This window comes from Coturnix japonica, chromosome 11 (genome assembly GCF_054131305.1).
Source record: "Coturnix japonica strain WE chromosome 11, WE-NBRP24, whole genome shotgun sequence".
NCBI lineage: Eukaryota > Metazoa > Chordata > Aves > Galliformes > Phasianidae > Coturnix > Coturnix japonica.
The window spans coordinates 22,407,453-22,434,350 of record NC_140673.1 but is presented as its reverse complement, the minus strand read 5'-3'; the positions used below and the strand labels follow the sequence as shown (position 1 = coordinate 22,434,350).

General features: G+C 41.4%; 1 protein-coding gene across 1 annotated transcript in view; it reads left to right on the top strand.

Moving 5' to 3' along the window:
- Positions 1-26,898, top strand: part of LOC107317605 (BEN domain-containing protein 5) — a 799,506-nt gene that overhangs the window by 594,710 nt on the left and 177,898 nt on the right. Inside the window, exon 7 of the mRNA XM_015870494.3 lies at positions 11,036-11,125. Coding sequence (XP_015725980.1) covers positions 11,036-11,125 — 90 coding nt within the window. The remainder of the gene's footprint in view (positions 1-11,035; positions 11,126-26,898) is intronic.

Genomic DNA, 26,898 nt, shown 5'->3' with positions numbered 1-26,898 from the left:
CTGAATTCCAGGTCCGTTGAAACCCATTAGCATTCTCCTGCTGTATTACATGCAGATTTTTTTGGCTCACAAGAATAGCATCATGTGGAGTATGCATCCTATATCAGCAAAAGAAATGCTCACATGCAGAGGATAGCTAGGGTTTATAAGTTTTCTTAGATGTATGAACAACTCCCTCTTCCACCTCCTCCATCCTTATTTTCAGCTGACATTTCCCCTGGCTGTGTTTTCCCTTCCTCACTCTTCTGTCCTTTCAACAGATTGGGGTGAGAAGGGTTGTTTTTACTTTAAATAACTTAAAATCAGCAGTACAGTCTTTGATCTGTCACTATCCAGTATTGGCTGACCTTTGGGTCATCTGATCTTGTGTGGGACAACTGTAAGCTCTGTTCTGTAGCCCTGGCTCAGGAATGCAAATGCCAGGTGGCAAAGATCCTTTTGCTTGAGGGGACGTGGGTACAGCCCCCATTCAAATAGAAATAGCTGAGCAGTCAAAATTTTATCAATTGAAATGCTCTTCCATGTTGAAAGTTATGCTGTATTTGTCCAGGAACCTCTGTACCATATGTCTGTACGTTGAGTCGCTTTGTTCACCAGTGTCATTTGGCTTTGTATGGGATGGTGTAAAGGGGCGAGGGGGAGAGCTAATTTACTTAATTTTACTTAATTTGGGTCTTCCCATTCAAATCAGAAAAAAAAATAGAAATGCTTCTGCAGATGCAGCAAGATGTCTGCAAAGAAAAACTTACTGCTTATCAACAGAAGAGACTTTTCCAATATAGTTGGTCAGTGAGTTTGATTGTCCAAATACAGTCCCAGTGACTTTCTCATTTGTTGCCAACAGTGTGCACTAAGTGGGACACCATCGCCATAATCCTGTGTGGTAGGGTCCTCGCTAAGGCTAAGCACACATCAGAGAAACATCAGTGTTTCTGGACACGTTTTCACTGTGATCATTGCCACTTTGTTTTGAAAAACTGTTGCTGGCTCAGTCACCTTTGCTGCTTTAGAGATTCCCAAATAGGCTGCATCAAATGAAGGTGAAGCCTAGAGTAAAACTGTGAGATGTCTTGCTGAATACCAGATCATTTTCAGGACAATGGTAAGGCAATTGAAAAGAATACTCTGTGAATAATGATGTTCTTCATGAATCCTTTTCTAGAATCCAACCTCTATTAGAACGTCTGTACAGGATAAAGATGAGGCTGTGGGTAGTAGAGTTTGAGTTGAGTGACACGGTCAGATTGCACAGAAGATAATTGCGTTGATGCCATGATGAGATTGACATGGTCTGAAGTGTCAAAGACCTGAATGAGGTTGGATGGTACATGTGTGTGGGCAGGGAGGTTACTTAAAGTTCTTTGAAGTGGATTTGTTCCTCTTTTCTCTATTTTTGTGGGTGTTGTAACATTTGCACAGCATGCGTAGCTGGCACCCTTTGTAGTGCTGGATGGGTGAATACATAAAAAATGTATCACAAGCAACGAAGTCCTAGGCTTTATGCTTCTTTGGCATTGAGTAGCACATCAAGTTTAAGCTACTTAATTAAACAGCAGTAAACAACATGTCAGTGTTGATGGAAGGAAGGACACCATCACAGGATGTGGCATCTCTCTGTGGTATCAATTACTGTCTGTTTTTTTTTTCTCCTCTTAATTTTTTTTTAAGTAAATATCCCCATTCTGCATGCTGATGCACATTTTGTATTGATGAGAAATATAAGGCTTTAAAAAACAATTGCACTGTAGACTCATTACTATGAAAAATCCATTACATGGAAGTCATTTGTCAAAGCCAACTGTTTAGTTGCTGTAATTTACATATTTATCAAGTTTGATTGGAATGTAATGACTTTGACTTTCTTTATTTTTTTAACCTTTCTAACCCTCTTTCCATGACGAGGGCATTTTTTTTTTCTTCATGGAAAAGGGCAAATCATAATTCAATTTACATTCATTAATAAATATATGTATTAGGTTTCAAATTTCAATATTTTATTTTGGAAACGAGTTACATTTCCATGTTCTTACATATAAATTGATGTGGGGTCTTACCAATCCGTGAAGCTTTTGTTCCTACTCAGGGATCTGGCTGGCAAAGAATAGGCAGCGCAACGCTCTGTAAATGAGATAATGAGTGTCAAGATATGCAGTTAATATTGGATCTCCATAATTCTAGTAGTTGAAGGATCAGACACGCATGGGTTTCCAGCATAATCACATGATTTATTATGGATGATTACTTTCATTTGCATCCAGTGCTGGGAGGTTTGTGACAGAGCACCAGCTAGAAGCATTATATTCCCTTGAATACAGGTCTAGAGACCTAGGGGACTGCTGAGGACACTGATCCACACAAGCATCTTACACCCCAGTGAGTTGTTACAGGACAGACAGGCGGAGGTGATGAGAGCTTGCTGTAGCAGCTGATACTAGGAGTTGTTAAAGCTGAGCAGTGTGGCACTGCTTGTTTGCAACTGGCCTCAAGTGAAGAAATCTCTTCCTCCTGCTAAGGAAAAGGCTAGAAGATATGTTGCCCTGGCTGTGAGAGTGACAAGTGAAGAGCAGAATGCCAGCTCTTATCTGAGCATTGTAATTTTCTCTATAAAAAGCTCATAAGGACATGAGAATTGAGCATATCTGTTGTGTTCCTGCATATAGGAGTTCATTTGAAGGGGTTACCCAATTCCTCTGGAATATTCCATTGCCTGAGCAAAAGCTGAAACAGGGCATGCAAAATTAAGATATTTAAAAACAAACATTAGCAGCAACAGAAGAGGCAAGTGAGGAATAGACTGAAATTCTGTTAAAGGAAATTGCTGGCTGAATACCAAGGAAAATATCCTCGGGTGAGACAGTGGAATCATTTTCTGTAGAAACTGGATGCTTGCCAGATGAGGATGGTCTAGATGGGCTTGAAAGGTCCTCACCAGATCAAATGTGAAAGAATACAGATATTTTGGTGGCTAACTTTGAGATGTAGTGAATATCAAGCAGCAGGTGGTCAGGTTGATAGATGTAACCAATGTGACAAAAAATGATCCGCTGTAGGACTTGTGGCATCCAGTTCATCAGCCCCTTTTCTGTCCTCTGCTGCTTCACAGCATCTCCCACTTGACATTCCAATCTTTGACGTGTCCCATCCTTTAAATAAATGATGACTGAGAGTGATCCCCTTGAGCTTCAACTTGGAGTGTGTTTTTATTAATTTATTTCTTGCTGTGCTAGATTTCTCTCCCTCCACTTTTAAAAGCTCCTTTGACTTTAATTAAAATTCTCCATAGGCTTATTGCCTCGAGAGAGAGAGAGAGAGACAGTGCACATGTATAGATTGGTTTTAACAGTTTGCTGACTAGCTATGTGGTACAAAGCTTGCACAGCCTTCCAGTGTGTATATGTATGCAGACAACAAAATGATTTTTCTCATGTACATTATGCTGTCCATTTGACTTTACTCCTGAAACTTGTTGCTAATTAATATTGAGACAGAAAGTGCAATTAGAATAATTGTGCTATAGAATTGTTTGAGTTGGAAGGGGCCCTTAAATGCCATCTGGTCCAACGAACAGGGAAACCTATGGTTCCATCAGGTGCACAGAGCCCCATTCAGCCTGACTTTGAATGTCCCATGGACAGGGCATTCAGCACCACTCTGGGCAGTTAGGATCGGTAAGCACTTGTGCATGTGAAGTTAATGGGCTGCCTGCAGACATTAGAGAACTCTGTCTGTGTGAGAAGCTGCAGAAAAACTGGGCACAGATGTAGCAGGTTGGTGTAGACTGCTAGAAGAATTTCTGTGTCCAGGTAGAATTTAAACATTTTGGTTTTGTAGCAGAGAGGAAAGAGTCATTTAATAGTCTGTGAATCAAAATAGTAACTTACTTAATTCTTCATCCTTAACGAGGAACAAACATGCCCACCCTTTGGACATGCATCTCACCATTTTTCTATGAAGGAAAAGATAAGAATGTGGCAGGACTTTATCCTGCCAGGGCACAGAACAGATGCTACAGGCTAAGTATTCCTATGTGTGCAAGAGAGCTGGTAACACAAGTTCTCACGAGTGAGGAGCTGCTTTCCACCCCATCTTTGCCTTCCCCTTTACCTTAAAAAAGGGCTGTTTTCTTATCCTAATCTGAAAGCAATATCTAAGGTTACAGTACAGACAGGATTGCTTCTGGGCTGCTTTAGGGACATGTAGGATTGTCTTGCCCTGTTGTGAGACAAGAGCTGTCTGCATTCCCCCTCTTGCTGAGGTGTTTGAAATTTGCGTTGGGTATATAAACCCCTCTGCTGAGCACCTTAATTTTTTGGTGCTACATGCTCAGGTCTGAATTCTAATTTCAGGCAAGCAGAGAATGTGAAAAGAGAGGCATCTTTCTTGTCTTGTAGACTCAAGGCTCTCTCCAAAGGCAGTGCTGGTGCTTCCTGGAGGTCAGTGTCACGTTTCGAGGAGCAGTGTTCTTCATGAATCTCATTTCAGCAGGTTGCTTTTTTATTGACTGCAAGCTCAGCTACCAAAGAACATACTGTCATAGTTCAATAAAGGCCAAAACCTTTTGCAGAACACCTTATACATCCTGCTTGGGATCACTGCTTTCAAGTTGGGCCTTGCACACAGAAGTCCTTTGTTCTTCTTAACCCTGTCAGTTTCTCACCTTCTTCCCAGGGTCGATCTGATGCAGCAAAAAGAAAAATAAGGAAGAAAAAAACAACAGTCTCCTGTGTCTGTAATTAAGCATGGAGTGTCCCTATTCCTTTATAACAGATATTCTGGAAGAACAACTGAGAATGGTTCAGGATGTTCATATCAGTGTCTGAGAGGTAGAATATAGGAGGTGAATCCAGTGACAACATCGGTTGCATTGCAGTATGCTTGGCTGATTTCAGCCTTTGCTGGCAGAGGAAGGAAACCTTGATTATTTTTCACTTCTTTTCCTCCCAGAATGAGTCACACCTTACTTAGAACAAAACAGCAATGTTCCTGTTGAGGTCTTGGCTGTTTCTTAAGAGTGTGGCATAGCCCCAGTGGTTGGTTTCTAGGTACATCTTTTCTGATCTCCACCTGCTGGTCTTGCAGGTTAGTCCATTCTCTAATAGCTTGTTGGCCTTGTGAGATTAGAAGTGCCAGACTAGTGGATTCTGGGGTTGCATCTCCAAACAGCTGCAGATAGCCTCTTCAGCACTCCTTTTTATTTTCCTTTATTTTATCTGTTTTGAGGTTCAATAGTGCAAGGACGCTGCTCTGACTCTAAAACTTAGGAGAATGTTGTGTAAAGCTGTACTGGAGCTCTCAGTCCTCTTCTTTGCGCATGCTTATACTCTTTTTTGTTTGTTTGTTTAATTATTTTTAATTTTTTAATATGGAAAAATCTGAGCACTGAAGTTAATCACAGCCAAATCCACAGCAAAACTGGAACAAGGTGTCCTGGCTGCTCCTGCAACTGCTGGACCACTCTGTGAGTGGCTGGTAATTCCCTCTTTGCTATCTTGGCTGAAATTCTGACATAAATTATTCCCTTATCTTTCAGCCCATGCATACTTTTAGCAAACAAACATAGCCTTAGCCCTCTCCACTGGAGAGAGCTGATAGAGAATTGCTTTATAACACGCCCTAGCAATATCTTTTGAATCCCTGGATTTTTAAAAATATCTGAAAAGATACCAATGTAACGGTAGTATTGCAGGTGGAAATGTCTTCCATCTGAATATTTTACTTCTAGCCCTTTGTATAGAGTGAAAGCTGCTGGGACAGGGAGCATTTCTAGAGGGGAAGGTAGCTGAGAAAAAAGAACAAGATTAGGTACCAGTTAGCACTGATTCCTTCCCTAAAGATGAGGCCTGCTTCTGTGGCTGCAGGCAGCTCCATGGTGTTTCTACCTCTCCTTGCTAATGTGGGGTCGTGGAGTTAAGAGAAGTTTGTGGAACAGATGTAGGTCTTTATACCGTTATTTGTGATAACTGGAGAAGTGCTGCTATGTATGTAAGATACTGCTTTTCTATCTGCATCTGCTGTAACATATTTTAAAAGAGATAAGTGGGATGTGTTTTGCTTTGCTCAGTTTGCAGCACGATACCCACCACTGCAAGAAAAAATGAGTATTGCAGATCCACATCCATACATTCAAATACAGATGGGTGTGTTCTGATGCTACAGAATAGCATTGAAAGATGCCCAAGTAAAATGAAGACATTTAGGAAAAGTGGGCTAGAATGATGTGGGGTTTTTTTTTGCTGCTGGTAAACTTTATTTTCTTGTTCTATACCAGCTGAAGGACACAAGCGTTTTGTGGGATTTGGGGAATGATTTCTGGGGTTCTGGGATTAGGCATCAAATTTAACAAGATGATATATAGCTTTGAGGAGACACATTTGATGTACCACTTAGCTTTCCCATAATTTACTGCCTGCCTGTTGTCTCTGGAGGGCAAGGGGTTTATCTACACTCCAACTTGACTTTATAAATAGCAAAGCAGGAGTGGGAAAAAGAAAGTAGGCTGGGGACCTGCCTGCTAAACTGTTGTGGTATGATGGTGATGCAGGTAGGTGACATTAAATGCTACTGTCTGCATCCTTAATTATGAGTTGTCATCACCTTGGCCATTTGAGGACGATAATGTGCTGTTCATATTCCAGACTGCTATTCTTATTCATAGAACTGTATGTTCTAACATTCAAAGGGGTATGTATAATTTAAAGACAAAACCTGAGGTTTTTTAGAAGTGTTTTTTTCAGCAAAGAGGAGGAGTGAGGAAAGACAATATGAGTGTACCTTGACTGGTTTTGCATGTGGTTAATTTTCCTGACTCACAAGGGTGGCAAACTGGCAGCATCAGACCAAACAGAAAAATGATTGCTTCCAAAACTTAATGGAGATTAAAAGCAAACAAGGGGGACTGTGAGGTAAGGAAAATCTTGCCCCAGAATCATTCGCCATTTCTGATTTGCAAATAGCTCTGCAGTGTCATTTAATCTGTGCTTCAGCACGATTTTACCAGGAGACACTTTTGGCCTTTTCCTTTACAGTCAGATCCCTTTGCTGGGCTATTAGGTTGAAAATGCAGTCAAGTATTAACATCGAAACTGTTTATGTAACCTCCCGCTGCATGCAACCCCTCCAAAATACCTTGCAATTGAGGGAGGGAAGGGGAAGGAAAGGATGAAAAGCAAAAGCTGGATGGAAATAGTAGCTGCTCTGGGATTTAAATAGGTCAGCTCATTTCAGTAAATAGAAGTTAGGCTGTTGATATATGCCTGTCTGGTTAAACTGTCATTGACGTTCACTTAGCTGCATTTCAACGGAGGTTGTTGGCCATTAAAGAGGTCTGAAAGGCATCGTTACAAAGGACTTGAAGGAGGAACAAAGAACTAGCTAGGCAAGGAGACCATTCAGGTATTACACTTTCAGATTCCTGGTGGTACTGAAATGTGTTGATAAGTCGTTCAACATCTACCTTCTGAACACTCTGAGCCTCTCATTCCTACTCCACCCTTGTGATGCCCACGTATAGCACAGCCCTAAACTATCCTTTTTTCCTTTTGGTTGGAGCGTATTTAATTGGTTTTAAGCAGGAAGAAACCCAAATCTCATGGCCTCTGAATAAGGAGCAGTTATGGAGGGGGAATACAATGAATGTCTTAATCCTGTGTCACCCTGTCTTTGAGACACTGTGCTACATTAAATTGATTTTGCAAATGAAAGCTAAAAGCTAAGCAAAAGCCCCCAGTCTATTTTGCCTAAAGATGATTTTAGTGCTCTTTATGTTTCCCTAAATGACAAACCAATTTGTTACCTGCCTACATAAACATTTGCCTATATTAGCACCAGAAATGCTTTATTTTTATTAGCCCAAACTTTATCTTTTTATGAAGACACAAGGGCCCAGTAAAATTAGTGTGCAAATATAATACCCAATTTGCATTTTTCTATGGTCAGCAGAAAAGCTGAGCAAAATCAATTTGATATTAGGTCAGCATATACATCAATAAAGCATACACGCACACAGGACCATTGTAATGGTTCCTGTAATTTCTATGCTGCCAAAGTAGAGAGATTAAATAATATTAAATGCTCCAAAATAGCTTTGCTTTTAAGAGGGATGTAAAAAGAGAAAGAAGAGAGACTTTGGTATAAAATGGGCAATAAAGGATAATAGTTGCACAATCTCCAACTTTAAAACATTGTGACAGCGATCTCAGATGCAGGCTTCCTGCTAAAAGGCCCCAGTTCAGCAAAGCTCTTTTGCCAACACTTACATTTAAGCCCATTTTTAAACACAATAGAAGCCTGTCAAAGTAAATCATGTATTTAAGCACCTGACAGAGTCAGGGCCAGAGCCTGAATGAAAATCTGGAACTTGAGAGGATTGGGTACAGTTTTGACCATGCCATGCAAGACTGTGGCTGGGTAGAATCCAGGCACAATTTGGGCTTTGTTGAACAAAACTTCTCTGTGCCCTAGATGGGTTACTTAAACACGGTGGGAGGTGAAGACAGGCAGCAAGGGCACCTCATAGAGGTGATTCCCCTGCATGGATCTGACCTTCCATGGGTTCTTCTGCAAGGCACTTGAGGTCCTGCCTATGCTCCCTTCAGGAAAAAAGGGACTCAGAATAGACATCTGACTTTCAGATATTGTAATGCAGTCTTTGCTTATTTCTGTGGTACAGAAGGTACCCATTTTACTTGCTTAGTTTCTTTGCACAGCCTATGTGAGGCTTAAGAAAGAGGATGTTAGGAAGTAGCCTGCAATCCTACTACAAGAAGGCAAGAAGAGTTTGTGTTTATTTGACTCCACCTTGTCCAGTGGGATTTGGTAGGGACCAAAAATGACATTCTTTTACAACGTGTGTTGCTGAGATGTGTACTCCTACTTGAAATGACATTTGTGACCAGAAGTAACAAAAACAAATGATATTAGGTGCTAATCTGTTCCCTTGGGCAAAGCCAGAGTACAGTAAATGCTGCTTAGATTTCATTTGCTAAAGAAGTTTAACGTGGCTGAGACTAGACAGCCAGGACAGCAACGACATCAGTGTTTGCTTTCAACGCAGATGTTGTAGCTCTGTTGGACACAGACAAGGCAAGACAATGCAGGAAAGTGTAATGCAATAGAGTTCTTTTCCTCTGTGGAGCCTTCAGCTCAATGGGTTTTGAATACAAAATGCTGGCAACAGTCTGCCTCATACTGCAAAACACCGGAGAAAGGAAGGCAACATGAATTTGTCTTGCCAATAAAGAGGCAAATTGTTTAAGTCTCAGTCAAATTCTTCAGGCAAGGCAACTGAGGTCAATGGTGACTGCAGCAGTAGCCTTCAGATGAGAAGGAAAATGTTTGGCTCTGTCTTTAACATACCTGCTAGAAGAAAGAGTAGACCTGCCATACTCCCACCCAGCCACACTGAGTGGGATGGGAGAAAATGAGATGAAAAACTTGTAGGTTGAGACAGAGATAGGGATATCACTTACCTTTTACCCTCATAAGCAAATGAATTTGACTGGGCAGAAAATTATTTTAACTTACTACCAGTTGAAATAATCTGAGGTAGTGAGAAACCAAGGCTAAAATTAAAAGCCTCATCTTCCATGGAAAACTCCTCTTGTTACAGTAGATTTCCTATCCTGCTCGTTAAAGTTGGTTTGCTGATGCATCTCCTTCCTCCCACACTACTCAGTGTTAATGCAAACGATGTGTAGTGGTCATCAGCTTCTAGCTGATGGCATTGTGTTCCTTTCTGCTGCCTCCCACTTTTTTTCTGCAAACAGAATTGACCCCACATCTGCTGTTTCTCAGAGACATTCTTTCTTATATTTCTTTGCTTCCAGGGCTCCAAAATGCCAGTGGTGAAGTTGGAGCATGAAAGAATGAATGACTGGTTAAGTTGTGGGGTGTGTGGTTGTAGAACATTTAGAAGGGCTAAGGAAATAAATGCCCCACAGAGATCTGTTGTCCTGTGTGATCTTAGACTCCAAATATATCTTTCTATGTTTGGATATGCGTGTAATGCATATACCTAATTTACTTTATTTTTTAAAGAAGCTTGGATTTAGTTTTTAGTTGCCTTTCAGTGTAAAAACTGCTTCACAGCAGAGATTTAAATCAAATCCTGCTGTGTCTAGTACTTCCCCTGCTGTGTGTTCAGATCTAGGAAAGATGCTAACTGAGGTTCTGACCTCTTATGGTCCTTAAAGTCTGCAAAACCACTTTGAAGAGGAGTAATTTTTATTTCCCTTTTTGCTGAATGCTGTCACTGCACAAACAGAGGGAACACACTGAGTGACCCAAGACCCATTTGCTTAGTTTACAACTAAGCAAATGGCCAAAGCAGTGCGGTTCAAAGATTGGGTGGGGGGGAAATTAAGTGCTCCATTAGCTACCTTTTATGGTCCTACCTCAGAGGTCCTCGCTATTTAACTTAACAGGGCAGGTCATTTCCTTAATGCAGTGCATGTAGTTATTGTCTCACCCCAGTTTACTTCTGATCTCTTTTCCATACTTCGATATTCCTGAATACTTCTTTTCATCAGAGCTGATGAGAACCCAAATAGGAGACAAAAGAATCCTCAGAGCAAAACCCATGGTAATGACTGTCACTGGTTAGCACTTCACTTTGGTTTGGTTCTGCTAAGGCTTGCATCAAGTGTTATGCAAGGTGCAATTGCCTTTATGACAATGGAAGCCCGATGTTCTTGTTGCCCCAGGGGTATATTTATCACAGGTGAGAGAGAAATTACAGTGCAGTTAAACTCCTTGTAGTAAATCTCAGTTTTTAAAAGGAGAGCTAACTTTGTTGTTGCAGGTCTGGCTTCATTTCATTAGATTTGCAGCCCATGTGCAGTCTGCTGCTGTGGTCTGGTGCAGAGACCCAGTGATGCTGCCTACTTTAATTATAGATTGTGCTTATTTATAATATATGACCAATTTTAATAAAAGGATATGCTTTAATATTAATGTTCCTTTGTGTCCTACATATGGAACCCAGTTTAAGGATCTTTTGTCTCTCTTTTTCCTTCTGCCACCTGCTACTCTGCTGCAGTGAACCTGCGCCCAGGTGCTGAACAGAAAGTGGTGTTCATCACTGCACGAGTCCATCCTGGGGAAACGCCTTCTTCCTTCGTGTGCCAAGGTGAGTGCCCACAACATCATGGTTTTGTAAGAAGAGAAAATACCAGATCGGGTTTCCTACGGATTCACTTGCTGGACTTGCCTAGTTTTGTTGGTCTGATAGAAGGCTGAGTTCACATAGTGGTTTTTGTTTTTTTCCATAATGAAGATAGTAGGGAGTCTTTCACCTCTACCCAGAGATCAGTGAGACTAATATCAATCCTGAGACTTGTGAATATTAGCTGAATTTAGTCAAAACTGAACAGTAGGCTCTGAGATTATTCAGGCTTATTTGACAGTTCAAGATGCGTACATGTAATACAATGGCATAAGGCTCCTTCCTCTAGGAGAAAAAGGATGGAAAAATTCCAGGAGTGGCTCTCAGTTGAGTGCTAATTTTTCTCACTATCTACTATCTTCAGCATCTTTTCCACTGTGAAGCAATGGCTCTAGCTCTCCAGTGTAATTCTAAGAGGCCTCTATTTGTCTGAAGCTGCTGCTCTGAGAAGCGCAGCTCCCAGTGGCTGACAGCTGTTCCCTGCACAAAGCATTCCTGCTAAAAATAGAAAGCAAATTACCTAGCTCGTATTTATAAAGAGCTGTAAATCCCAGGCTTGTGGGTACAAATAAATAAATAATCCTGGCGTGTGTTCGTATAACTTCATTGTATAGGTCTGAAATATTGTACTTACGGTATGTGACTTTTCACGGTGGTAAATTGTTGGTGGTATAAATCAATGCAACTTTCCTGAAACCAAGGGAATGTGTTAATTTACTACATCAGCTCGGATATGGCCCTGCCTAGCCAATGAGTTGCATCAATCAAGCTTACGCAGAGCTTATTACATTGGCTGCTCATTATGCTGCAGATGGGTTTGCAACTGGTCCTGTTGGTACCTAAAGACCTCAGTAGGGATGGTCTGGCACGGCTTCATGGTCTTCTCTGTATGTTTCTCATGTTGGCCAAGTCCCATATCTGGCATCTCTCTGAGGCAGAAGGTCAACAGCTGTCGCTTTTTGCTGTCCTAGCCTGATGGGCTAAGGGAGTACCAAGCCTCTTCTCACCCACCTATGAGTAGCTAAGGTAAAACGCTTCCTATAAGAGAACAGACCTCCATATCGAGTGCAGGGAAACTCAGTGAGTTTTCCATCTCCTGTGGTAGCATAGTCAGTGTAGAGTTTTATAGTACACATGGTGTTTGTTAATGAATATGGATTTTTAATTGGATGCTTTGATTCTGTTCATGGCTGCTGGCAGAGCCCTGTGAAATGAGGGCTGAGGCATGCTGCTGAGGTGGTATTTTGTAAGTGATATTATTTTGATAATGTAGAGTTTATACAAAAAGGAAGAGGGGAAAGATGTGAAAAAGCGGGTGGCAAATTTAGCCTGATGAAACAACTGGATGGAAGTCATGCTCTGATTGTCTCAGGAAAACTTCGCGTTTTGCAGGAAAAATAAAACAAAAAGAGAGGGGGAATATAAGAAAAAAGGAGGGGTCAGTCTTGGAGAAGCACATCAGAAACTTGCTGTGACTGCAGTTATAATGCACGCTTCACTCACTTGGAAACACACAGATCTGAAGGCACTGAACTCTGCTGTGCATCGAGCCATTCTGCCCAGTGCAGATGAAGCTGCCTTGTGTGTATAATTAGTGTCAAGACAAGTAGAAATGGCAAACATTTCAAGGCTGTTGCTGTGTTGTTTCTAGCATTGCCAGATGTGAAATTGGGTGCTTGCTCCATCTTTGGAAACTTTTGCATGGGAGGGTCAAAAGAAGGGATGAAAAGGATCCCTCGGGCAGTCAAGTGAAGGCATAATAAGGAATTTTATTTCTGGAGTCCTGGGAGGAATTTTGGCAGAGTTAGATATTGCAGATTTAATATCCAAATGCAAGCCCAGTCAGTGCGTATGGAACATGTCAGGATTTTTTTCCTCGGTAGAGAGATTTCTTCTCGAATGCTTGATTATACTCACCACCTGAAGTATTAAGATATGGAAGCTAATCCCAAAGATTCCCCAGGTGCAAGCAGCATCTTATATATGGAAGAGCAGTATTTTGACTGCCTCGGCCTGGATAATCAGCCAACAGAGGAATCGGTGTTAAGTTGCAAGTTTTCATTTTTCATTCTTTTTTTTTTTTCTGAATATTTTATTCAGTTCTGGGTTTGTCATCTTCTTTAAGGCACTGAGCTCCTAACTAACTCATTACCTGTCTTTGGGCTAGCTGCGTCTCTTCCTGCTCCCTAGGGTAGCACCAGCACCAACTTCCTAGAGCCTGACACCAGTATACTCTTACATCTTCCACTGTCTGGTTAGGCAAGATGCCCTGAGAAGAAAGTTATCTAGTCTTGATGCATCAGTGTGTACTTGGTCCTGACTATGGATCTGCTGTCTTCTACCTTATCCATGTGAGGAAAACCTAAACAAGGATATTTGCGTACCTGTGGGGAAAAGCCATAAACGCTTCTCTCTATTCATTGTTTGGGTCATCCCTCGTCCTTCTCCATACTGAAGAATCCACTATAAACTGGGTTTTTGGTGAAAATATTCCTTATTCATGTAGATGTGAGAGTATTGTAAACACAGATGCAAACGTTATTCTCCTTTCTGCTGTGGAGTGCTAGCAGCAGTAGCCAGACTTCCCTAGAATCTTTAAACACCTCGTCCAGCAGTTAAAAACAAGTGCCATAATATTTCACACGTGGTGCAGCTGCTGAGCTGTAGCTCTCTTCATTAAAAGGCAGACAAAACCCCAAAGGGCCTCTTCACAGAAAGATGGATTACAAACCCTTTGTTTCTGTTTTGGTCTTTTAAGAGTTATTACAGTGCTTCAGGTCAGCCTTTTTAGGACATTTTTCTGATAGTTCTTAACTGCCTGTTGTGAAGTTTGAGGTCAGAGATGGAGAGTTAGTCAACAGAGAATGAATTGCATGAGTACCCTTTACATCCAAGGGTTGGACAGTGCTCTCCTCCTCAGGCTGTGACAGTCATTGTGAGCATTGATGCTTGTCATGTTTGGGGATGAGCAAGTAGGGATAGGGTCTAGGATGAAGAGGATTCTGTTTGCAGTTTAATCTTATGAACGTTTTCTAACAGACTGGAGTCACTGCTGCTACTGGAGGGTTCTTATCGCTTAAAAAAATAAAAGTGAGAATTAATTTTACAACTTGAATTCATCTCTTGTGGGCTGTTCAGAAAAACCTTTTATTCCAGTGCTCTTAGTCTTATTTTCCTCCCCTTGCCTGCTAGATTTTCTTTGTGGGAGGCAGCAAATGCACGTGGAGTGTTGTGAAAGACCTGTTGGCTAGCACATTGAAATTTGTCCTGTATGCTTTGGCTTTTACCAGCATATTTGCAAGTCTAGCACCTGCAGCTCTAGCATCTCTAGATGTACTTAGCCATGGACTGTCCTCATAGGCTCAGCATCTTCTGTTAGAATGGGAGTTATTTGTTGTCTTCATAATGTTTGCCAGTGTGATGTCCATGATGCCATTTAAGTGCAGAAATAAAATACGGTCCTGTAAGCATTTACTCTAAATAAAGTTTGCTGAGCTGGGAGCCCAGAGTAGAAAACTCAGTGCTATAGAGATGAGAGAGGGATCCCACAGCCAGGTTTGCGGATGCAGAGCATCATGTACTAAATGCAATTTGACCTGAAGCTGACCTTGAAGATTATGGGCTGAACAGGGAGTAGCCATTAAAAAGAAAATGTAAGGGAAACAGGCACCTGGGACTCTTATCCATAAGAAATGGAGCAAAAATGACTTTTCAATCAATCTCTTTTCATTACCTCTGTTTAAATGAATGCTCCCTCTAGCTTCAGCTTAAATCAGTTGATATGAAATGAAGAACCAGAATACACTGGTCCATGTCTTTTGGTTTTCAGTTAACATTCTCTCTCTGTTTTTAACGCCTAGTCTCTTCCCACTAGAGGGCAGGAAAAAAAACAACCCAAAACCTGACAACATTTGTACCAATTTTGCTTCTGAACTTAAACAATGTGGTAGAAGGGGGCAAGCTACTTGAAAACAAGGTTTCCACCAACTGTCTGTGCTGTTGTATAATAACTCACCAGCCTAGTGGGGTATTGAGCTTGTACACTGTGTGACTAAGGTGCTGTTTCCCCCTTTGTGTGCTACAAAGGATTTTATTTCAGGACAGATTCAAGATGTCCTCTTATTTATTTGTTTATATATCTTCTTGGAGGATCCTGGAAGGAATTAATAACAAGTAAATTTGCTGCAACAGACCAGAGACTTGTCCCCCCTTCATCCTTCCCTTTTTTTTTTCCCTTGTGGCAAAGATCCAATGTAATTGTGTAGAGTCATTCAGGAACTTGTTGCTCCTGCTTGAGGTTTCTGCTGAACTTTGTCATTCGCAATGAAGAAATAAGAGAAATAAGCTGTGCATGGGTTAAAAGTTGTTTTTCTGCTTCCTTCACTAAGCTTAGATCTTAGAGCATTAAGAGTGTAAGTGATAGTGGAAAGACAGGACAGGGCATGTTTTAAATACAGGAGTATTTGCAGCTAATGAAGCCTTTACACATGAAAAAGACCTTCCTGAATTAACACAGGTGATAATCTTGCTTACCAGTTTCTAGAGGATAAATTTCACCTAGAAAAATAGAACTGTGTTCCATAGGTGTTGGTATAGGATGCATTTCTGTTACTGAGGAGATTGGAAATAAATAGTTTCTCCTCTTTAAGGGGATTAATACTGTCTTCCTGTCACAAAAGTACGAAAATGCTGAGCTTCCATTCCTTTTCAGTATTCACTTGTACCCCTTGCAAGCCTCCTCTACCACCTGCAATTCATAGGGAAATGCATCTGCTATTTCTGCCATTGCAGAGTGCCATCTCAGAGGTGACTGTTCTTGATTAAGGAAAAAAAGAGAAAACAACTTCTATGAAATGAACGGCATCCTGCGTACATAAGATATGATGCATATTGTTGTGGTGGGAGTGGATAGAAGCACTCTGTTCATTTAGCCACAGCTTAGCACTTAAAAGCAATGAGGGAGCATGGCAAACAGAAGCTGAAGTTCATGGTCTCTTTTATAGGGGTTCAGGAAACCTAATGATGAGAAGCAGACAAAGACAACAGAATTCAACAACCCAACCATAAAATGAGCTGCAGGGTTCTCTTAAAGTTGCTAGACTGCATTCATCCTTCTCACTAAGATGTTTTTTTTTTCCTTTAAATGCACAGCTCCTAAGCTTTAATACAAAGGGAAACATTCTCCTTGACTTCTAAAGCAACATGAAAAACGCTATTGTCTGTCCCTTGTAAATCTCCTGGATGGGATTTTAGTGTGAAGTATCCCAGGGGAGAGAGGTTGTTCTGAGAATATAAAGCGTCCATATTGGAGTAACGGAAATAAAAGCTCGTCTTAAAAATGTTGATGTAAATAGGCCATAAGAAAGAATTTCTGTTACCCAAAGTGACATTAGGTATTACAAGATAGCACATTCTGAATCAAACTGCTGTGGTGTCAGGCAGGCGTGAGAGGTTACACAACTGGTTTCCTGAGCTGAAGGAAATTTATAATGAGGTTAAATTTTTCTGGCTCTGTAGTTTTGTTATTCGCTCTCACTCTTCACTCTTGGTATTCCTTTAGCAGCAGTGGGACTGTAAATCTGGGCTCAGCAGACATGTTCACCCCATAAGCCTAGACCTGCATGGTCACTTTGCATCTTCCACAGAAGGAGTGGACCACTCTTAACCCCTCATCCCTAGGACAACAAGGTCAGCTTTGCCTACCCAGCTAAGAAATGTCAAGTGGTTTTGTTTGATTCAGTTTGCTCTTTGCCCAGGGCAGGCATTTGACTACCTCTACTTAACTAATCCTCTTTACAGTAATCAGAGTTAAAGGAGCCCTTGGTCTTCAAGAGAGAATTGAGAAAGGCTTCACTGCACAACAGCAGGCAAATTTTCTTTGTCTCCGGGTGTGATTGCCCAATTAATCTCTTAAACATGCTGGTTTTGCAATGTTTTTTCACTGCTCATACTTGTGACTAACCTTGAAGATCATTTCCCCTCACCCCTAACCAATCTGCCTCTAAGCCACAGCACATCATCTTTGTAACAGTGCGCTGTGGCACTTTGTTGGTGTCTGAGGACAGGAAAAAGAGAAAATATTGATATAGCTGGACTTCACGTCACTTAGCTCCCCTTAATTGTGAAGCGGTCTGGTTTTAAGCTGGAAACTACAATCCAGGTGAATTTTGAAGATGTTTGTCACTTCCCAGTTATCAGTTAGATCAAGGCCATTTTACATGCATTTGTCTCTGAATAGCAGTAGGAAGCACATGATACTCCTTTGGGGAGTGGTATTATGCTCATGTTGTATAGTTTCTCTGGGCTTCAATGAGAGAGCAGGCCTGTAGGAAATACTAGGTGCACTGTCTGTGGCCAAGAGCATCCAGTGCACTGTGCATATAGCTTTCCTCAAGGAGCTTGATTTCACTGGGTCACATAGTGCTGGAGGACCAGGTGTTAGTGGGGAAATCTTGAAGTCCTGTCCAAGAGGATTTAGACCAGAGCATGAATATGCTGAAATCAGAGCACGTCTGTAAAACAATAAGAAGTTGGTTGGGTGTTCTCTTTAGATCCCACCTGAGTGGCTCTGTTGTCGGTGTAAAAGCAATGGCTCATAGTAAGTAACTGTCATTAATTTCAAGGAGTCTATGCTGTGAGCTGAGCCCTTTCTGTAAGGGCAACAGTGAGATATGTACTGATCGAGCTGCAGGTGTTGTAGCAGCATGTCAGGTTTCACAATTAGCTCTCTTCTTGTTTTCACACTTTTCTTTAAGCCTTTTCTTTCTCCTTCAGTAGCATCCAAGCTCTTCCTCACAACTGATATTAATCTTGCTAGTCTATCATTTCCAGCTTTGTCTTCTGACCCTTTGTTCTTTGCCTGCCCTGACTCAGTTCAACTGAATTGATTTTTGTTTTCATTTTGTTTTCTGTTCCTTTGTCTTGGAGATGCCCTGTGCTTGCCTTCCTTCTCCTTTTGCCACTGCAGTAGCTGCTGCTGCTTTAAGGAGCCTGCATTCATCTGTGGCTTGGACTTGGCTGCTGAAAACTTTTCTTTGACATGAGGGCGCCTGGGTGAAATTCTTCCTCTGCCCCTGAACAGGTTGCTCACCTGTTTTGTGTGTGTCAAAGTATTGTGTACACATTTATAAAGAGTCTCCTTGACTTCTGCCACTTAAATCTCCATTCGAGGGCAAGTAGAAGGGACTTATGATGAAAGCAAGTTCTTCCCTGAGAGAAAAGCACTTTAGAGGTCATCTTTGCTCTTTTAGTGTGGTCCTGGTTTGTGCTCTAAGGATTGAAAGATGGGGGTAACAGGGCACATCTTCCAGCCAAAAGTAGACATGCATGCTTTACCAATCCTGCTTAATGTTATCTTGGAAGAAATATAATATAAAGTTGCTTTGATGGATAATACTCGGACTAAATTCTATTAAATTCTTTATGAGCAAGGAATTAGAATGTGGGTTTGGGATCATAGAATCATTAAGGTTGTAAAAGACCTCCAGGATCACCTAGTTCAACCACCCACCTACTACCAATACTTCCCCACTAAACGATGTCCATTAGTACAATATTGGAACACTTCTTGAATACCTCCATGCACAGTGACTCAGCTGCCTCCCTGAAAGTCACCTATCCCAGGAAATCTGGCACCTTAGTGTTAGGCTGCCAAGTAACCACTTCCATAGGTGCCCCATAGTGCCAAGTTCAAGGGTCTGATATATTACATGTTCAGCAAGGGGTCCTACAACCTTGGCACTCATCCATCCTCTGATGTGCTTTAATCTTTGCTTTTTCTGTATGTAGTGGATAATTGGAGATGGCTGAAGAGCTGGATAATTTTCTTTTAATACCACAGTGTTTCAAAGAAGGTTTTATTAGTAATACTGTAAAGTCTCACTTTTGTATTTCTGTTGTATTTTTATATCTTGTATTCTTGTTTCCCTTCCCACATTTTTGTCACTTTATCGCTGAGGGAAGAAAATATGAAGGGGAAGAGAGAGGTTGGGAAGGGAAAGAAAGAAAGAAAGAAAAAAATAATAAACTATTGATTTGTTTTCACAGCTAAAAAAGGGAAGAAAGGAAAAAATGTGTAGGACTTCTTTATGACAAAAAACATTTCCTTCTAAAGTTAGACAAAAAACTCAATTTTGAGCCAGCACACAAAATATTAAAAAAGCTGAGTCTTGCCTCATGTTATGGTCAAACATAAGCCAGGTTTTTGTGTGATGACAGAACAGATACTGCATGGGTAATAACAGCATGGCAAGTCATGATGCTAAAGTGAGAACAGGAGGTTGCAGGTTCCTTGCTGCAGAACAAACCAGTCAGCCCTTTTGAGCAAACCCTTGTATAGTGTGAGGTGTCCCTGCCTATAGCAGGGGAGATGGAACTGGATGATCTTAAAGGTCCCTTCCAACCCAAACCATTCAATGATTCTGTGATCTGTGAAAGGGTGGCAAAATGGAGTTGCAAAATGCCTTCTCCCAACAGATGGTACAAGAGTACTGTCTTTGTTAACTTGCATCTGTTGTCTTCTGGGGAAGAATGGGGAACGGTAAGCTCTGCTCTCCTAGGTCAGAACTGGAATCCCTTGGAAATGAACCCGTAATTCACTGCAGGCAGGCTGGCTGTCCTGCGCTGAATCAGTAGTTGAGAAGTGATTCCTGTAAGTGATTTTGAAATAAAACTTTAGACCACGGTGCTCATGTTAGTCTGAGGTCTCAGCTTGCCTCGTTTTCAGTGGCACTCCTTCCCTTCAGATTCCCTTCTGATTCTTCCTTTTTTTTTTTTTTTTAATTTATTTATTTATTTCTTCTTGATAATGTTCCTAGTGGCCAAGATAAGAGCAAACTAATACCTTGACTTTAGTTTCTGTGGTCATAGTCCTGCCAGAGTCTAAACCCATCACTGCTAAGTGCTCAGGGGAGAGGTTCTGTCTGAGGGCTGGCTGGCACTTGAGAGTTCAACTGCATCGAGGCAGGCTTTGAATGTAGAATGTGGTAGATTATTTCTTGAGAAATTCTTATTTTGGAACAAGAACATCTTATTATTCCTACTTAGTTTAATATGCTTCAAAGTAGATTCTGCAATAAAAATGTCTTCTAACAGAATTCCTAAGGAAATGTTTTCTTCCTGAAGGAGCAACAATAAAGCTCCTCAGTGCTTAGAGAAGCCCTGAAAGTTATATCTTGCTAACTTCTTTCCTAGTGCTCTTCAGATGGAAATGTGTACTCCTTACCCACCTGGTGAATTTTACCTCTTCATGCAGAGATGCTTGTGGCAGGACCTACTCATGTGAGGACAGTTTGTGCTCTGAACATTCCATCTTCATTGTTAATTACCATCACCTTCAGGATATTCAGTGCAGCTTCATTTTCATAGCAAGGCTTTCTTTGGAGGGGAAGTGGAGACTTACAACTAATTCTGCTGCTTAGCTGATAGAGAGTGGTCCTCATTATTTCTGTAGAGCTTATTCTTGCCTGGATACCATGCAATGCAAATAGAAAGAGATCCCTCTCCACTGGTGAGGGGTAAAGCAAAGCTGTTGCGGTGATGTTGTTGTTCTTTTTTTCATGTAGAGATATGGTTACTTTTGTTGTTTTTTGTTTTGTTTCTTTAAATAAAGATTAAAAAATAATAAATCACAGAAAAAAAGTTTTTTCTTCCTGTAGCCTGGTATAAGCAGCTACCCAACAAGTCCCCTCCAGCAGCTCTGGCAGCAGCCTGAGGATGTACATCTTTCATCTTGAATTCAAGGCGAGAGAATTCAGATGCAGCCAGCAATTTCTTGGCCATCGTATCTTCCCAGAGGATTAGGATTTTGTTGAATAAATCTCTCTCTTGTTTTTTTCCTTCAGTCTGGTCAGCTCATGAGTCACCCAGAAGTAGTTCAGATGTTTCACACAGTCCCTACTTTCATTGTCTATGGAGACTGGAGTTACAGACTTCGTCATGCATGTAAGACTTCTGTTTCATTTTAGTTTAGATATGAATTAATGCACCTACCACTGACTCACATGCATCAAGGGGGAAATGTATGCAGACCTACTTTCCTCTCACAGTCAGTTGGTTTTACATGTGTGGCACTTTCAGGTGGTTTTCCATGGTGCAACCCCAGAGAAGGCAGAGTGCTGGCATTAGCTTCAGTGGGAAGGTAGCTATCTCTTGCAAAGAGCAAGGGTCAGCTGTGATGCTGATTCCCCTCTCGTGTTTCTTGTGACCAGAAGCAACCCCAGGAAAGTGTAAAGTAGCTCTTTATTGAATCAGCAGGGCTTCTCTTTCTGTTTTTGGAATTTAATAGGTGTCCATTTTAGAGGTACTGCTTCATCGGGTAACAAGAGAACTGTGCAGTGCCTGCTGACTTTGTTCTGCCCCACTTTACCTCAGGAGTCTTACAAGTGACTTTGCCAGGGTGGAAACAGATGGGCTGCCTTGCATCATTTTTTAGTTTTTGTTTTGTTTTGTTTTTTAATAGAAGGACTGGAAAATCTGGTAAAAGTAAAGCAATGTGTACTGCAAACTTAGTAGAGTAGAAATCAGCGAGGCAACCAAAAGATGCTGTTAGAGATGACCCCAGATAAGTATTCGCATATCAGCAGTAACAGAAAGTGGTCACTTATCCATAGAGGGGGAAGGAGGGCAAAAACTTTACAGGTTTTCTGTGGAGGAGGGCTGTCATCATTAGAATCTGGAGAATGTATTCTTGTGCTGTCTTTGTACATGAATTGCAAGGCAGCAGCTCTAGTACAGACCAGGACCTGTGGTTCTGTCCTGAGTAGCAAACTCTTTGGCTCTGCTCTTCAGCTGAGCAGGCTGAATCTTTGAGCTGGAGCACAAGATGCAGTGTGTGCTCCTACCAAAGTTGCTATCAGCTCAGATTCATTCTGAGTCCTGTGTGTGTATCCCACACTGAGGGCCCCAGGGCCTGAAGGCACTGCAGTACCTGGAGGCACCTGGAGGGATGGCTCATTCCCCATGTGCTCTTGCTGCTTTCCAGTGTTGTGTGCTTTATGCCTGTACAAGCAAAGCTGGTTACACCAGCAACCTGTATAGCCGAGTGCTCCACTTGTGACCAACAGTAGCCAACGGCAGCTGTCACTGGGTTATTAAAGGTGAAGGCAACTTAGTAGAGATGACCCCAGATACGCTCTTGCAGCTCTCCACAGCTGAGGAAAACTGGAAAGGATAGTTGTGAATGACTTCTTGTGCTCTGTCATACAGCTTAGTGCGCTTGTCTGCTTCACACCTATTGCTTCAGGGTCTTTGCTTGACTGAGCAGCACACATGCAGATTCTGGAAACCATTTTTAGAATGTGTTTAAAATTACAGATTTTTCATTTTTCCTAGCATTATTTATGCAGTGCTTTTTTCTCCTTTTTGCTGTGTATTTGATTTTCATATGTAAATGTATTCTGTCTCTCTCTAGAGAAATCTACCTTTTGCCTTCTTGCTTTGCAGCACATTTTTGCTTAGGCTGATCTATTCATCTTCTTATGTAGTTATTATTTGTCTTCTGTAGACTTATGTAGACCTTATTTCAGTTAATACTGGAAGACTAAGAGGAAATTGTGTCTGCATATTTGCTTTTAATATGCAAAAATGTGTTATATGACACGTCCTGGCGGGGAAGCATCAGGTCGCTCTACTTGCCCACCTTTGTTAAACTAAGACAACTGAGAGCCTGAAGGGTCCTGGTTCCCAGAAAAAGGCAGAGCTGCCAGACATTGAGGAGGTAGCTCCTCAAGCACAGGAAGTGCTTGGAGTCCTGGTGAGACCATTCATCAAAAGACTTGAAAGGAGAAATGACATCTTTGGCTATTCCTTGTAGTCCAGCAGACTGCAGTGGTTTCCCAAGTAGAACAAAGTCTGCCTAGTTCTCCCTAGGTCCATAAAAGAGTTTCTTTTTATTGCTTATGGAGCTCTGCTGGAAATGGTTTTTTGGGTGCAGGCAACTTTGGAAACTTCACACTTGTGGTGTGGTCCCCTTGTTGGTCCCTGAAGGGTTCCTGACTTCCAGATGTCCAGTTGTTATGGTGGGAGAATAAAATTGTCATCTTCCAGCTTTGGGGAGGGGGGGTGGGTTTAGACTGGTCCTGGGTGGAGCAGCAATAACAACCTAGATTACTGCTCTCCATAGGACTGTTAACTTGAAATAGTAAACAGGAGAATGAAGAGATTGTTTCTTTTTTCTCTTTGTTAGTACTGTGCAAGTGATTGGTGTGCAGCTGATGTTCCCATTCAATGTCATGATCAGGAGACTGATGTTTTGTAAGTTGATAGTGACAGCAGGAGACAATGCCTGAATTAACTCTGCAAATGAACGTGCTTGCTTAATTTCTTGTTCGTGCAATCGGGATTCTCTTATTTTGTTTGCATTTTTTCCCTTGTGATGTCAAGGCGCTGTCCTAGGTTGTGACCCTCTTGTCTTAGACATCATGGAAGGCAGAATCTCCTGTGTATTGGTTCAATTCTGAGGCTTAAATAGTATCTGTATTTAACATTAGTTAACTCTGTAAAAATTGAGGGCCATAATCCAGCAAATGTATTTAGTGCTGTCTTGGAGGACTTGCACTCAGGGGAAGGATAGACTTTGAATAATAATGACCAAACGCATCATCTTGTGAAGCAACGTCTTTAGAATGATTCTGATAAATCCCAAGTAATTCATTAATAAAGCAAGATCATCTGATTCCTGCAGTGTTTCCCCAGGAACTGCATTGTTTCTTCCCAGGAGGAAAAAAAGACATCATCTAGGGGATGTTGATCGACTCATTTTGATGCAAAGAGAACTTCAAACTCCTTACAGCATATTAGGAAAATTAAAGAAAACAAAGCCACCCACTCAGGCTGTGCTGTGCACAGAATTTATGAACTCTTCGGGCAATCCTGCAGCAGCTGTATGCTCTTGCCGATGCGTCCTGTCTTTGACAGCCTGACGTGTTCTTTCAAGTTGATTCCACAGGTTTTGCTGTTGTTCCATTTCTCCTGGACATTTGCATGACTGCCCATAGAGCCTGGGGGAGATTAGTTTGTAGTTAAGCAAGCAACATCAACCATCAGGGTAATTAAGTGGCTGAATTGTGGGGTATCTCTGCAGAGGTCAGGAGGCAGTCTGCTTCCTTCTGTTAATTCCTGCACTTTTTACCAAACAAATCCAGCCATGGCCTCATTCTGCTTTCCTGTTTGGGTGTGATGATATTAAAATTTTCAAGTTTAATGGAGATCTCATTGCTGTAAGGGAGTGAAGAAATGGATACAATGAAATAGCAGGAAAGATTAAGCACCGCCTGCACTCACATCGAGTACCATGTGCTGTACTGGGTTGAGGAGGATGCTGCCATTAACATCCTGCTGCTTCCCTGACCAAACCTTCAAGCAGACTGCTGCTGCCATGAACCTCCATGCTGGAAGCTGTGGAGGATGCTCAGGATGTCCTGAGTTGTTTTACTGACCAAATAGTTTTTAATTTGTAGTCTTAATGTTCCTGGGGACTGTAATGGCAGAAATACCTTCTGTTTTCATACAACAGTATGAGGTGAATTTTTATACCTTTATTGGATGTCCTGGAACATGATTGAAATACTTGGGCTCCAGAATGGCCGGAGTTGTTTGTAATTTTAGAGCTGTAGAACAGTAAAGCAATTGTTACTCATTATCTTCACAAATTGTGATGTACTGATCTGTCCAAGGAAGCCTGCCACTTAGCTGTTGTCCTCAGACAATTACATACCAAAGAATACATGGGAAAAACCCAGAGGGATGGGGTGGAGGTGAGCAGGTAAGATGCCCTGAATCAGGTCAGGTACTTAGAGAACTCTTGTGCCTCTCTGGCAGGATCCATTTGGGAGGCACTCGACTGCTGTTCCCACCTCTTGTTCTTCATCTGGGTTTGCGTTTTAGCCACCGCTGACTGCCAGGTTAATTATTAGTGGGAACCAACACTGACTGGTGGAGAGGGAAGAAAACAATTTAATTTAATTTTATTTTTTAGCACTCTTTGAATCAATTACTTCTAGTGCTTACCAAGCACATTAAAACTTGAGTTAAAATCCATAGCGCCTTGCTCTGCCATTTTAAGCATTTGTTGCTAGTCATTACCAATTCCTTTGCACACAGCCCTAAAGCAGAAGCACAGTTTTCTCTGGAGCTGACATTAGCACTGTTTCATTGGGCTGGCAAAATGCAGTGAGCTAGTGTGTTCCCTGGGAGACTGGCTGTTTTCCATTTATTTCACTACTCTGGAAACAGGCCTAGCTGTAATGGCCTAACATATCTTAAAACAGGGAAATTACTAATTCAAGTCAGTGAGCATATTTTCATTTTAAAAGAGTAACAAATTAAATAAACTCCCTGCATTTTGCATTTGAGACCTCAGTGTTTCATCTGCTGTAATCTAATTCACCCATTCATTTCCTGCACATTCATTTTATCCCATTATTTGAAATTTCCTTTGCTTTTAATCCTGTGTTTTGAAGAGACATAGAGTTACAGCAGAGAATAGATGAGAGAGCAATGGTAAATAAAAGAACAAATATGCCATAATACAGCTTGATGTGCTCCTAATCAATATGCTTATCACAGCTGAATCCTTGAAGTTAAGCGTACAACTTTTCTGCCTCTGGTTCATTAAAAGTTCTTTAAAGATAGCTGGAATTGGGCCATGTGTGCAATCCATCAGGTAACTGTTCCTATTTTATGTTTTCTTTTTTTTAACAGATAAATTAAAATACAGTCATAACCCTTTTGAAATAAACCTGCAGATATTCTGAGGCATTTTCAATCAATGTCACTCAAGCAGCGGTATCTTGTTTAACACTGAAAATAGTGATTTGTCTGGTTGGGGACAAACTGTGTCATGATTAAAAAGACCAGGTAATCCAGATCAATTCAGCCGTCAACATGTTAAAGAGTACATCTAAGTCACCTTTCTAACTCTGTTTCACTTGCCTTGATTGGCTCCTCTTTGTCTTGTCATGGGTAATGACGGTGCTTAGCCAAGGCCGCCTATGAGAGCTTCATGTCCATGGGAACCATTGGCAACTTCTCTGTGTTTTCTAACATTTGATTAGTTTTCACTGTGTGGCACCCTCAGGCCTATACAGTTCTGCTCTGAGCCTATCCTGCGGGGAGATGAAATCTGAGCATCAAGCCAGAGGAAAGGTAGGGTGTGATGAATACTCCCTGATGCCTTTGTGCATGGCATTGCATCCCTCTCTGAGTGTAAGCATTTCTCATGTGTTTGTGTGCACAGATGATGTCCAGAGAGAGAGTTAATGAAAAACAGGCAGTATGCTAGATTTTCCCACTCTTGCTAATTGCAGCAACCACTCAGGCATATGCGTGCAGATATACATTAGGACTGGGAGCTGGAAACTGTTAATTTATACTCCAGGCAATGAGATTTTCTTCATCTAACACTGTAACCAGTGTGTGTGATTTACTTTTCCAGTGTTCCTTCACTGCTCGTATTTTATTATTTTTTTATTAAACAAACCTTATTTTTTTGCCACAGATTCCAAAGGAAAGACAAGGAAAACAATATAGCATCACTTTGCAAATCTACGAATCCTTTCTGTATTGATAAGATTGTTAGGATAAGGTTTCCTGTTTTCACTTTTTATACCCCATCTTCTCCCATTTCTGTCCCAGTGGAAAACCACAAATAGCAAAGTCTGGCAATCTAATCATTAAGGGGAGGAACAGCACTATGAGAAGGAGTAAGGTCAGCATCTGCAATGATCCTTTGCTTCTGG